Source organism: Capricornis sumatraensis, chromosome 4, assembly GCF_032405125.1.
Source record: "Capricornis sumatraensis isolate serow.1 chromosome 4, serow.2, whole genome shotgun sequence".
In the NCBI taxonomy this organism is placed as follows: Eukaryota; Metazoa; Chordata; class Mammalia; order Artiodactyla; family Bovidae; genus Capricornis; species Capricornis sumatraensis.
The window spans coordinates 150,839,488-150,853,155 of NC_091072.1; the positions used below are offsets into that span (position 1 = coordinate 150,839,488).

The 13,668-nt window shown below is 55.6% G+C and overlaps 1 protein-coding gene across 2 annotated transcripts in view; it reads right to left on the reverse strand.

Moving 5' to 3' along the window:
- TEAD4 (TEA domain transcription factor 4) overlaps positions 1-13,668 on the reverse strand; it is a 31,138-nt gene that overhangs the window by 15,128 nt on the left and 2,342 nt on the right. For both annotated transcript variants that reach the window (XM_068970539.1, XM_068970538.1), the window contains exons 2-3: positions 1,108-1,172; positions 656-718 (exon numbers count right to left, since the gene is read on the reverse strand). In XM_068970539.1, the coding sequence (XP_068826640.1) occupies positions 656-718; positions 1,108-1,172 (128 nt within the window). The remainder of the gene's footprint in view (positions 1-655; positions 719-1,107; positions 1,173-13,668) is intronic.

Genomic DNA, 13,668 nt, shown 5'->3' on the forward strand with positions numbered 1-13,668 from the left:
CTCCACGGGAGGAGTAGTCACCCAAGGGGCCCTGGCTCTGGGGTCCAGAAAGCCTGAGTCCCACGGGGAGGGGGCTCCCACCAGGGCTGGCCCCCTCGAGCAGTCACCTGTCCAGGCCTGCAAGGTGGGGCTGATCCAGGGAGGGACAGGAACCTCCAGTCCCAGAGAGTGGGGTGGGAAGAATTTCACCAGCCCCTGCTCCAGCATGGAAGCCCTCTCCCCAGCAGTGCCTCCCAGGACCCGCCACCCTCAAATAGTAAGGGGCTGAGGGGTCCTCAAGGAATGGGGCCTGCAGGTCAATCCTGTTGCCCTAGCCATGGGATTCGGGGCATGCACTGTCCCTCTGAGCTGGGCGGGGGGTGGAATGCACAGCAAGAGACGGGACTGTGCCTCTCAGGATGCTGAACCTGGCCTTTCACACACACACACACACACACACACACGGCTGCCAGTCAGTGGTCAGTGTCCTCTGCTGGATGAGGGAGACAGGTTACAGGCTGAACCCCACTTTCCTCAGCACCTTGAAGCCCGCTGGCTCCACGGGCAGTCCTGAAACCCATGGAAAGGCTTTTCCTCCTGGGAAAAGAGCCCAAAGTCCCAGAGGCCAGCCCTCCTGAGCCCTGGGCCCTTGCTCCCACCATCATCCCTGTCTTACCTTTAGCTTGGCCTGGATCTCACGGGCTTTTCGCCGAGCCAGCACCTGGATATGGCTGGACACCTGAGGCAGGAAAAGGGACTCCTGTTCCTGCCTTCTACCTGAAGGCCACTCCCCACGGGGTTCCCCCCGGCCCTCCACCCACCACAGCCCTCCATCCACATCACAGACTGACTGACTGAATGAATGAAAGATCCATCACCGATGGGCCCTCGGTTCTGCCCTCCCCACTAAACAGAAGTGAGGTCCTCCTGCTGGCCAGGAGAAGTAGGGGAGGGGTCTCTCTCCTCCCAGTGACGGTGGCGGGGACCCCAGGGAAACCGACCGTCTGGGGCACACTCAGTGGAGGATCCCTCCCGAGCTGGCCCCCAGAGCCCACACCTGGCCCCGCAGAGGGCCAGGCCCACCCCGAGAGCCACCGTTGGTGCCAGGGCACCCGCGCCAGGGCCCACCTGCTTCCTGGTGCGGGTCTTCCCTGTCCGGAGCTTGATGTAGCGGGCGATCAGCTCGTTCCGACCTGCAGAGACACAGCAGCCTCTCAGTGGGAGGGCCCGAGGGACCCCAGCCCTCACCTCTGCCCACCTGCCCGGCACTTGGGGTGATGATTCTTCAGGCCCCTGCCCCCCCCCACCCTCCTTAGATCCCAGGGGTCTCCAGGCAGCAGGAGGGAGCCAAGGCCTTGCTGGGGATGGTAACCTGAGGACACGGTGACAGGGCCATGGGTCTCCGGCTGGTGGGCACACAGCTTGAAACTCCCCCCGCCGGAGCCTCCCCTCACCTGCAGCCTGGCAGTCACCTCTGCTTATGCCTCCCCTGGGGCCTCCCTGCCTTGGCCCTGGCTCCAGACAACTCCCTCGGTCCCCACCACCTCCACGAAAGAGCAGGACCGGACAGGGTGTCTGTCTTGTCTGTGGGCAGCAGAGGGCACATGGGACGCAAGGAGCGTCTCTGGAGGGGAACCCGCGGCCCTGACCTGGACACAGGTCCAGGGCTCCTGCTAGACCATCACCAGGTCACACAAGTGCTTCCTGCCGGCCCAGCCTCCTAGAGGAGATGCCGCAGGACCCCATGTCCTCCCTGGTCATAAATGAGATCAGGATGAGGGCTCCCTGCCTTCCAGGAGCTCACCACCTGTGTGGCCAGGCGACGGCCCAGTGCCTGCATCCAACGGGGCCCACGCCGTATGCTCAGAGGACGAGGCCCCAGATCAGGCTGGGTGGCCAGGTGAGCCTTGAGCTGCACTGACCACTGGTAGGATTAGACCATAAAGAAGGGCACTGGGGGAGACAGAGGGTGAGAGGGTTTGAGAGGGAGTGATGACCTCCTTTCTCCACCTATGGGCACAGTCGCCAGCCAGCCCAGTCCTCTGGGCTTGGCTGAGCCAGGAGGCCTGCGGGGGGTGAGAAGCTGCTGATACAGGGGGGCAGCGAGATGAGCAGGCCACCCGCCACCTGGGTGGTAACCAGGGCACCCAGCCAAGGCCACACGGGTCTCCCAGCTGACCTCTCCCCACTGCCAAGGCTGAATCAAGAGCCGCCCTCAGGAGGTCTTGTCTGCCAGGAAGACTCGCCAGCCTAGGAGCACAAACCTGTCTTGTGTCAGGGAAAGAGGGGGAGGTCCAGACCCTGGGGACACTGCCTGTGGGCTGATCTCTCTAAGCCCACGGTCCAGCACCATGCCCCTTCTCAAAGCTTCCCAGGGAAAGGAATTCCGCAGGCAGTCCAATGGACGTGAGACAGTCCTACTCCACGTCTAACCAGAGGCAGTCACGCTGCAGCTAGGAACAGCAGAGAAGTGGGTCACAGGCTGGGAGTCGAGGAGCCAGGCTGCAACCTGGCAGCTCCACAGACAAGCTCTGGGGGCTCACTGCTCACTTCCCTCTGGACCCTCACACAGCCTCCTCATCTAAAACCTGGGCCCTGGCGGCCGTAGGCTCGTCATTCAAACGTGTCCAGATTGTACAGACTTGGGAACAGACCTGGACTCTGGTTTGACCGCAGTTCTCTGGAGCTCAGTCTCCCTTCCTGTTAATCAAACGAGCTCCAGGCCCACAAGAAGAGTCCACTGCCAACAGTTCAGGGACAGAGGGCAGACGGGGTGGAGGTCCTTGGGGCCCTGAGGCTGAGCACGGTGCCGGTGGGCATGGTGCCGGCAGTGGGGGAGCCGATGGGGACCCTTTGGTCAGCATCCGGAATCCAGTTCTCCTGCTGCTCCAGCCCAGCCCTCATAAGGGCAGCAGCCCATCACTTCTGGATCTGTCTTTTCCCGCTAGGTTCTTAGCATCAAAGACGAGGGGACCACACCCCCCTTCAGGTCTGCATCCCCAGACTTGGCATCTCTGTGTCAAATGAATGAACGAGTCTGCCAGCGAAAGCTGATGACTCTGTTTTCAACCTAGGTTGGAATCCAGCCCCTTCTCCCCCATCCACCACCACCACAGTTCAAGCTACCACCTTCCCTGGCTGAATTCCCTGCTCTGAGTCCATTCTCTACACAGCAGCCACTGTGATGCTATTAAAACTCAAGCCCCCTCCAGGGGCTCCCACCTGCCTGCTTAGAAAGTGTCCAAATCCCTACAACAGCCCAGAGGCTCCCCCAGGATCTGTCCACCCATCCCCAGCTCAGGCCGTCCCTCACCCCACACGACCTACCTTTGAGGCTCTGAGCTTTTGCTGGACGTGCCAGGCCTTCCCACCTCAGGGTCTTTGTATGTCCGGTCCTCTGCTCAGAGACCCTCGAGGCCCACTCCCTCATCCTCACGTCCCGAAGGCAACTGTGGCTCAGCGGCCACTAGAGGGGGGGACGTGTTCCCTAAACAACCCACTGAAAGCTGAGGTCACCCCCTCAAACCCCCCAACTGCCCGTCTACCCCTGACTCCCAACAGGAGGAAATCTCCTGTTTATCCCTAAAACTAAGAAAAGTGCTGTACAGAGCAAGCGCCCAGTAAATGCTTGCTGAATAGATGATCTGACATTGGTCACATCTTCTGTGGGAAAAGTGACTTAAATTTTAAGTGCAAATAGGGGACTTTCCCGGTAGTCCAGTGGTTAAGACTTCTCCCTTCAATGCAGGAGGGTGTGGATTTGATCCCTGGTCAGGGGAGCTAAGATCCCACATGCCTCACAGGCAAAAAACCACACCTAGAGGGGAAGCAACATTGTAACAAATTCAATAAGACTTTAAAAACCAGATCCACATCCAAAAAAAATATTTTTTATGGCTGATACACGTTGTTGTAAGGTAGAAACCAACAACACTATAAAGCAATTATCCTCCAATTAAAAATAAAATAAGTAAATAGAAAAAATAATTAAAGAAGAAAAAAATATGCAGATACTCCACTTTCGATGAGCCTGGCATCATTCTCAAAGTGCTCTCCTAGCCAGGTCTCATTTGAGCCTCTCAGGGCAGAAACAAATCCAGATTTCCATGGGGCCTAAAGCATATGAAAACTGTGGGGCTCTCTTTGAGAAAAGGAAATGAGAAATACACACACAGAATTAGGTTCAGACCCTCTGGAGGTGAGGATGGGCTCATTCTCTTGATGGTGGTCACGGCTCCATAAGTGGACACATGGTCAAACCTACCAAACTGTCCACTTCAAATATGTGTCGTTTACTGCACATCAATCAGATTTCAATAAAGCTATTTTAAATTTTTAATTAAAACTAAAAAGCTTCGGAAATTCCCATGGTTAGCACTCTGTGCTTTCACTGCTAGCTGCTGTTGTTCAGTTGCTCAGTGGTGTCCGACTCTTTGCAACCCCATGGACTGCAGCACGCCAGGCTTCCCTGTCCTTCACCGTCTCCCTGAGTTTTCTCAAACTCAGGCCCATCAAGTCGGTGATGTCATCCAACCATCTCATCCTCGGTCGCACCCTTCCCCTCTCACCTTCAATCTCTCCCGGCATCAGGGACTTTTCCAATGAGTCAACTCTTCACTGCTAGGGCCCAGGTTCAACCCCTGGTCAGGGAATTAAGATCTTTCAAGCCACACAGTGCAGCCAAATAAGTAAAAGGAATTTTAAACATAAATAAACAAATTAAAAATTTAGGCACCTGGAAGGGGCCCAGGCAGGTGAGGGCCCTGAAGCGTGAGCCTCACTGACTTCACTGGAAATGCACCTACCTGCCCCACAGAAGCGCAGGCAGATGGAGCATCTCACCCAGCTGGGCACAGCAGATGCAGGGTTAACGCCCGGGTTTGAGTCCTGGCTCAGCCACTTGGAAGTGGCTCCGGGCCTGGCAAAGAAGGTGCTCCGACTGCGGGAGGTCACTCCCCACCTGGCCTCCTGGCCTGGACATAGTGGCACATCCCTCACTGCTGTGCGTGCTCAGTCGTGGCCGACTCTTGTGACCCCATGCACTGCAGCCTGCCAGGCTCCTCTGTCCGTGGGGTTTCCCAGGCAAGAAGACTGGAGTGGGTTGCCATGCCCTCCTCCAGGGAATCTTCCCAAGCCAGGGATCGAACTTGCATCTCCTGCATTGGCAGGCGGATTCTCTACCACCGCATCACTTGGGAAGCCCTGTTAAACAGCAGCCAGGAGGCCCCTGCCCACCCCTGGCTGAGACCGTTTCTCCCCACATCATAGAGAGCCCCCAGGTCCTGAAGACAGAGCCCTACCCAGCTCTAGAACCACCTGTGTCTCTGCTATGGGGTCCAGGAGCTCTGCCTCCAGACAGGCCTCCTGGTCCTGGGCACGAGGCCAGCAGTGGGGCCAGAGGAGCCAGGGGTCCAAGGCTGGCTCGGCTGTCTTTGTGCTTTTCAAGTTGTGCTTCTCTCCTTCTGGGGAGATTCGCCCTCCTCTCCCTGGCCGGCCCCTCTCAGACCATACCCCAGCCAGGCCCTTTGTGCTGATTAGCAGTGGAGGATCCTGGGGTGGCAGTGGAGCCCCAGGCGTCTCTGGGGGTCTGGAGCCGAGGGGGACAAGCAGCTTCCTTCCTGCACCCTGAGGTCCTCCCGAGGTCAACCTGGCCATTCTACTGCCTCCAGACCAGCTGGCATCTGATCCAGACTTTACACAGACATAGGGAACCGCTGTAGTTTCTTTCATTTTTGTGATGATAGTAATAATAATGAATGCTTATGGAGCACACAGGCACCGGTACAAATACAGAGAGAAGCCAGTATCTGCTCTATATGCATTCACACTTTTGCCCTCCTGGGGCAGCTGTTCTATCTTCCATTCCAACCACAGGGAGATCGAGGCACAGAGAGGTTTACAGGCTTGTTTACATCACAGGCAAGCCCGTGGTTGAGATCGAATCCAAGCAGTCTGGTTCTCTCTCTTTTTTTTTTTTCTTTTTGGCCACGCCATGTCACATGTGAGGTCTTAGTTCCGTGACCAGGGATCAAACCTGCATCCACTGCGTTAGGAGGAGGAAGTCCTATTCACTGGACCACACCGCAAAGTCCCTAGAGCCGATCTCTTAACTTCTCTTTAACATAAGAGTGAGAGGACCGACCAGGTGGCCCCAGGGGTCCTATGCAGCCTAAGTGAGAAGAAACTAAGGCCCAGAGAGGGGACATGATTCATTCAAAGTCACATGGTTTATTACTGACCCGGGGCCATGGAACATCCGTTCTCTAAGGCCACACCCAGGGCTTCACAATGGCTCCTCTTCCCCATGGATGGTCTGGGAGTTGCCTGAGACCATTCTACTCCACCTTTCTGGACCAGTTCCCCCACCACCACCCGGGCCCCTGCATGAAGTCCTTAGTGATGGCTCACTGTCCCTTGCCCTGACCCTGCCCGGGTCCTGCAGGGACAGCCATCTATCTAGGCCAAGAGCCCGTCCCCCCACTTTCACTCTCTCCTGGACAGTGGCCCCAGGGATGTGGGAGCCAATGACGAGGTTACGGGGGTGCCAGGAGGACCCCGGAGCCTGGGCAGCAGCAGAGAGAGCCAGGGAGTGTGCAAAGCTGCTAAGCCACAGTGAAGCCAGCAGAGGAAAGCAACGGCGGAGGGAGTGAAGTGAAGTGAAGTCGTGCAGTCGTGTCCGACTCTTTGTGACCCCATGAACTGTAGCCCACCAGGCTCCTCCGCCCATGGGATTCTCCAGGCAAGAATACTGGAGTGGGGTGCCATTTCCTTCTCCAGGGGATCTTCCCGACCCAGGGATCAAACCCAGGTCTCCCGCATGGCAGGCGGACGCTTTAACCTCTGAGCCACCAGGGAAGCCCAATGGCAGAGGGAACCTAATAGGAAATCCAGATGAGTCAGTGGGGAGACAGGAGACCCACACCCTGTCCCAGCTCTGCCCCCAGCTGCAAACCCCCTCCAGGGGCTGAGATCACAGACTGGGGCAGCGGGAGGCCAGCTTGGACCAAGTGGAGGCCAGCAGGGCAGCTGGGCATTGCAGTCTGGCAGTGACCTTGGCCAACCCCAGAGAGAGTCTGGGTGGGGCTGGAAAGGACACCCCACCAGAAGGTGTCCATGTGTCAGAGAACATGTGCCCAAAGCCCCCACCCAGCTCACACCCATGACCCCACCCTCCATGGGCAAAGACAGCCATAGGGATTGACCCTCGGGCTAAAGGTGGGCCCTCTCAATGCAGCGGCCCACTCCAGTATCCTTGCCTGCAAAATCTCATGGACAGAGGCCACACCAAGTGACCACCCCCGGCTCTGAAGCCCACACCTGGAGTCACACGTGTCCTGCCAGTCACCCCAGGCTCTTCCTCAGTCACACATGAGCCACACACGAACCTTCAGTTAGTGTTAGTGTTAGTCGCTCAGTCATGCCCGACTCTGCAACCCCATGGACTGCAGTCCACCAGGCTCCTCTGTCCACGAGATTTTCCAGGCAAGGATACTGGAGAGGGTTGCCATTTCCTTCTCCAGGGGATCTTCCCAACCCAGGGATTGAACCCGGGTCTCCTGCACTGCAGGCAGATTCATCACCAACTGAGTTACAAGGGAAGCCCCTCATGAATCTTTATGCCATCTGTAAATCCTGTCTGGGACAGGCCTCTTGTGAATCTTATCCCCTCCCTGCACCAGCCCTCCCCCAGGGCCATAAACATGTTCAAAGTTTATGTCCATTAAGAAAGGTCGAAAAGACAGTTGTTTTTGCTAATATTGACAATACAGTCCTGTTAGAACTAGTTTTCTAGTCAAAGCTATGGTTTTTCCACTAGTCATGTATGGATGTGAGAGTTGGACCATAAAGAATGCTAAGTGCTGAAGAGTTGATGCTTTTGAACCATGGTGCTGGAGAAGACTCTTGAGAGCCCCTTGGACAACAAGGAGATCAAACCAGTCCATCATAAAGGAAATCAGTCTTGAGTATGCACTGGAAGGACTGATACTGAAGCTGAAACTCTGGTTACCTGAGTAACCAGAAAAGACCTGGAAAAGACCCTGAAGCTGGGAAAGACTGAGGATGGGAGAAGGGGATGACAGAGAATGAGATGGTTGGATGGCATCGCCAACTTGATGGACATGAATTTGAGAATCCCTGTCCATGGGATTCTCTAGGCAAAAATACTGGAGTGGGTTGCCATTTCCTTCTCCAGGGGATCTTCCCAACCCAGGGATCGAACCCAGGTCTCCTGCAATGGAGGCAGATGCTTTAACCTCTGAGCCACCAGGGAAGCCCTCGCTAACCTCAGGGAAATGCAAATGAAACCATGAGATACCACCTCACACCCGCTAGAATGGCTACTGGGGAAAAACGGAAAATAAGTATTGCCAAGATGTGAAGAAATTAAAACACTTGTACGTTGCTGGTAGAATGTAAACTGGTGCAGCCACTGTGGGAGATAATCTGGTAGCTCCTCAAAAAATTAAACAGAATCAGCACACAATCCAGCAATTCCATCTCTAGGTGCACACCACAAATAACTGAAAGCCGGGTCTTAAAGAGCTATCTGTACACCCATGTGTACACTATTCATAATACCCGGAAGGTAGAAATACCCACATATAAATTAATAGCTTAAATGGATCAATAAGATGTGGTCCAGCCATACAATGGAATTCAATGGAATTGTTCAGCAGTTAAAAAAAAAAAAGAATGAAGTTCTGAACCAGGCTGCAACGTGGATGAACCTTGAAGGTACTGTCCTGAGAGAAATAATTGAGACACAGAAGTGCAAGGACTGTATGATTCCACCACCGTGATGTACCCAAAATGTTGTTGCTATTGTTTAGTCACTAGGTCGTGTCCAACTCTTTGCAGCTCCATAGACAGGCTTCCCTGTCCTTCATTATCTCTTGGAGTTTGCTCAAACTCATGTCCATTGAGTCAGTGATGCCATCCAACCATCTTATCTCTCTGCCACCCCCTTCTCCTCCTGCCCTCAATCTTTCCCAGCATCAGGGTCTTTTCTAATGAGTCGGCTCTTTGCATCAGGTAGCGAAAACATTGGAGCTTCAGCGTCTGTCCTTCCAATGAATATTCAGGGTCGGTTTCCTTTAAGATGGACTAGTTTGATGTCTTTGCTGTCCAAGGGACTCTCAAGAGTCTTTTCCAGCACCACAGTTTGAAAGCATCAATTCTTCAGCACTCAGCTTTCTTTATGGTCCAACTCTCACATCCATACCTGACTACTGGAAAAACCATAGCTTTGACTATGCAGATCTTGGTTGGTAAAGTGATAGCTCTGCTTTTTAATACACTGCCTAGGTTTGTCCTAGCTGTTCCCAGAATAGGCAAATTCATAAAGACAGAAAATAGATTAGAGGCCATCAGGGCCCGGGGGGAGGGAGGAAAGGGATTTACTGCTTAATGGGTACAGTTTCTCTTGGGAAGAAGGAAAAAGTTCTGGAGATGTCCGTGAGGATGGTTGCCCGACACTGTAAGTGTGCTTAATACCACTGAGCGGTGTACTTAAAAAGGGTCTGGATGGTACATGTTAAGCTCTGTGTATTTTCCCACAATAAAGTATATGACGAGTTGGCTGTTCACATGAGTAATGTGAGTATATGTGTAATATATGAGCAATAAAATGAAAATACATGAGTAATAAATAAAACCAACCCCCCCAAAGGCAGTATTATTACTCTCCCCATTTCTCAAGTAAGGAAACTGAAGCTGAGAAGAGGTACACAACATGCCCGAGGCCACGCTGGCCCCTGGACAGAGTGGATGTGGGCAGAGGTGCCCATCGTCAAGCCTCCAGAAACAGGAGGCCAAGGACCCAGGCCGGATGAAGGAGACACACAGCACAGGGCGGCGGAGGGTCCAAGGATCACAAGGAAGCGGGCAGAAGTCGACTGAGGCTTCCTGACCTGTGCCATCCCTGCAGTGACCAGAGCCCCACCCAGGTCCAGTCTATGCTCTGCCTCTTGCAAGCTAGTGATTCACCTCTGATGAGGGCCTCCCAGGTGGTGCTAGTAGAAAAGAACCCGCCTGCCAATGCAGGAGACATACAAAACGCAGGTTCATCCTTGTTTGGGTAAGATGCCCTGGAGGAGGGCACGGACACCCACTCCAGCATTCTTACCTGGAGAATCCCATGGACAGAGGAGCCTGGTGGGCTACGATCCATAGAGTCTCAAAGAGTCAGACACAACTAAAGCAACTTAGCATGCCATGCATCTCGGATGGGCCCTGATCACAGTGCTTTGCCCAGATCCCCAGGGAAACCCCCAAACCCACACAGCTAGTCTCCACCTCTGGGCCAAGGATCACTCCCTTCGGCCCTCCTCCACCCAGCCAAGCTCCACTTCCTCCCAGAAAGCTCCCAAGGTAAGCCAGCCCCTGGCTGACTCCTCTACCCAACATGAGTGCCATCCATTTTCTTTAAAAATATGTTCCTCCGGCATCTCCCTCAACCATGAAGCTGGTGAGAACAGAGACCATGGCCCCAGGCCGGCCTGGTCCTGAATAAGAACCACCCAACGGCTAACAGGCCACGAGGCACCCAGGGAGACCCGGGAGAAAGAGGGGTCGGGGGGAGGGCAGACACAGACACTTGGGAGATTCAGAGCAGCATCCAAGAAGGTGAGGGGCCTGGTGGGCAGAGAGGAGGAAGGACAGGAGCAAGACAGCAGCCGGAGGGAGAGTGAGGCCACCGGGGCCAGACTCACTTCCCACCACCTGCCCACGGGGCCAGAGCCAGGCTGGGCAAGGAGGTCAGAGTGACCAGCAGCGCCAGGGTGAGGGTCACACCATGACGGGGCAAAAACAAAGGCTGCCGTGAGCCGGGGAAGGGGAGCCCCGGCCCAGGGGAGGCTCGGCATAGACAGCTCCCTGCACCCGAGTGTCACCTGCATGTCTGTCTGACCATGTGTCAGTGGTCCTGCTCTGGGTGTGCGTGGGCTGGGCTGGGGGCAGGCCTGAACCCCCATCCTCAGAGACTCCAGGTCTCGGATATTCTTCTGGGCATTTTGCGCTTCCTGCCTGAGAAGCCAGCTGCCCACCTGGAAGCCAGGTTGAGGACTCTGGATGCAGAGTCGGGGGTTAGGGGGGTAGGGGAGGAGCCCTCCAGGGTGCCCAGGGCTCAGATGGGGCAGGGGCACAGAGGGTGGCAAAAAAAATGGGTCCGGGAGGCTAAGAGGGTGGTGAGCAGCCCGAGGTCTGAGTCAGCTTGGCAGCAGGTCCCTCTCCCCCTCCCCCTGGGCCTGGGGCCTATCCCACGCCTAGGCCTGAGCTCAGAGTTATATATACCCCCCAGCTGGGCCACTCACTCGGGCAGAGAGCCCTGTCCACTCCCCGGCGAGGCCCCACCTTGGCTCAGCCCCCGCGCCTGTAAGAGGAGACGGGGAGCTGGGAGAAGCCAGTGTCTGGGCCCCGGGCAGGATGTGTACCCGAGGAGGACAGGTGCTGTGGGGGCTGGGTTGGTCACCAGACTCTGCAGGGATGGGGGGAGGCCCCCCTCCGGTCCCCCTGTCCAGAGCCTGACCCACCTGAGCCGGAGCCAAGCGGGAGCTGAACTGGCTTCGAAGAGCTCACCAGGGCCACTTGGGGTGACAGGGAGCGCTGAGCAAACCCCCCCCAGCCCCCACTTACTACCTGAGCGACTCAGGGACTCAGCCTCTCTGAGCTTCTCTCTCTGCATCTACAGAGGCTGTAAACCCTCCCTACTCACCCCTCCCCGCCAAAGATGGTCACTATGAAGCTCTGGCCTCCTTGGCTCCTCTCCTCTTCCTCCTTCGGGGTGGCCCCCCCACCCTCAGCCCCTCTCTATCTCTGGGCACATGGGAAGGAGGGCCACAAGGGACACCAGCAAGACCCACAGTGAGCCACTGTCTTCATCCTGCTTCCCTCGCCCATCGGCTCCCCTCCTGCCAAAGAGAATTCCACCCCCGGGACTGCTGAAAGTGTGCCTGCCTGCTGAAAGTGTGCCTGCCTGCTGAAAGTGTGCCTGCCTTTCCCAAACCCTGCCTCAGTCACATCGCCAGGGGACTAAGCTCAAGTCTCCCAACCCCGATATCTCTCTACGTGAATAGAGATAGAAATAGCCACCCATAATGACTGTCGGTCTGGTCAAGGCTATGGTTTTTCCAATAGACTTGTATGGATGTGAGAGCTGGACCATAAAGAAAGCTGAGAGCCGAAGAATTGATGCTTTTGAACTGCGGTGTTGGAGAAGACTCTTGAGAGTCCCTTGGACTGCAAGGAGATCCAACCAGTCCATCCTAAAGGAAATCAGTCCTGGAAATTCACTGGAAGGACTGATGCTGAAGCTGAAACTCCAATACTTTGGCCACCTGATACGAAGAACTGACTCATTTGAAAAGACCCTGATGCTGGGAAAGGTTGAAGGCAGGAGGAGAAGGGTATGACAGAGGATGAGATGGTTGGATGGCATCACCAACTCAATGGACATGAGTTTGAGCAAGCTCCGGGAGATGGTGATGGACAGGGAGGCCTGGCGTGCTGCGCTTTGGGGTCACAAAGGGTCGGACACGACTGAGTGACTGAACTGAACTAAACGATTGAATAAACTGAAGCGTTCACCCAAACATCTGTCAACTGAGTCAACAGCTATGCACCACGGGGTCCATCCATATGACGGAACGTGACCCAGTCTTCCAGAGGAAGGAGGTTCTGACACCCGCTACGTACGACGTGGAGGAACCTCGAGGACACGACGGTCATTTAAACAAGCCGGACACAGGAAGACAAGCACTGTGTGATCCCACTTACGTGAGGTCCACAGAGGAGTCACAGCCACTGAGACAGAAAGTGGATGGCGGGCACCAGGGGCTGGGGAGTGGGGGGGGGCGGTGCAGGTGAGTGTTTAAGGAGGACAGAGTTTCAGTTTGGGAGGATGAGAAAATTCTAGAGACGGATGGTGGGGATGGTCACACAACCATGTGAATGTACTTAATTTCACTGAACTGCACACTGAAAAATGGTTAAAACAGTCAATTTGATGTTCCGTATACTTTACCACCATACACAAAGGAACAGCTGGTCCACAGCGGCCCTTAAACACTGTCCGCTGGCTCTCCACGGTTTGCAATCCCTTGGGGTCTTCCCCACACGGCAGTGACCTCAACTTCCTCCCCACGCTGAGCGCCTCTGCCCACCTGTGTTTGCCAGGCCCTCTGTCCCTTGAAAGCAGGAAGAGAAATCCTGCCAGGTTCCCTGGGAACCCATCACAGTCCCACCAGGGACCTGCCAGTTCTCCAGCCACCCACCTGCCCCTCCCTGCACACCCTGCCCTCTTCTCACCCTCACCCCTCAGCTCGTGACCAGCAGGCACCCCACTCTCCAACTGAGCAGTGGGAAGCACCCCAGATACTCGAGACCCTTCCTCCCCAGCTCCACAGGCAAAGCCTCCATGAAGCAGCCCCATCTGGACCCACGGATGCTCCATGCACAGTGCTGCCTCCTCCACGAAGCCTCTGCAGGGACCAGAGGTAAGAAGCAGCCACTAGAACAGGGGTCAGGCAGGGCGGCCTAGGGGCTGACACAGGGCTTGAGTAGAGCCACGGCAGAGGGGCCAGTAAGGAGGGATGAGCAGCTTCAACTGCTGACCGAGGAGCAGACCTGGGGTCCAGAAAGGACCTTGCTTCCACAACAAGCAGGGGATGAGTCCTTTGTCCTCACAGGTGA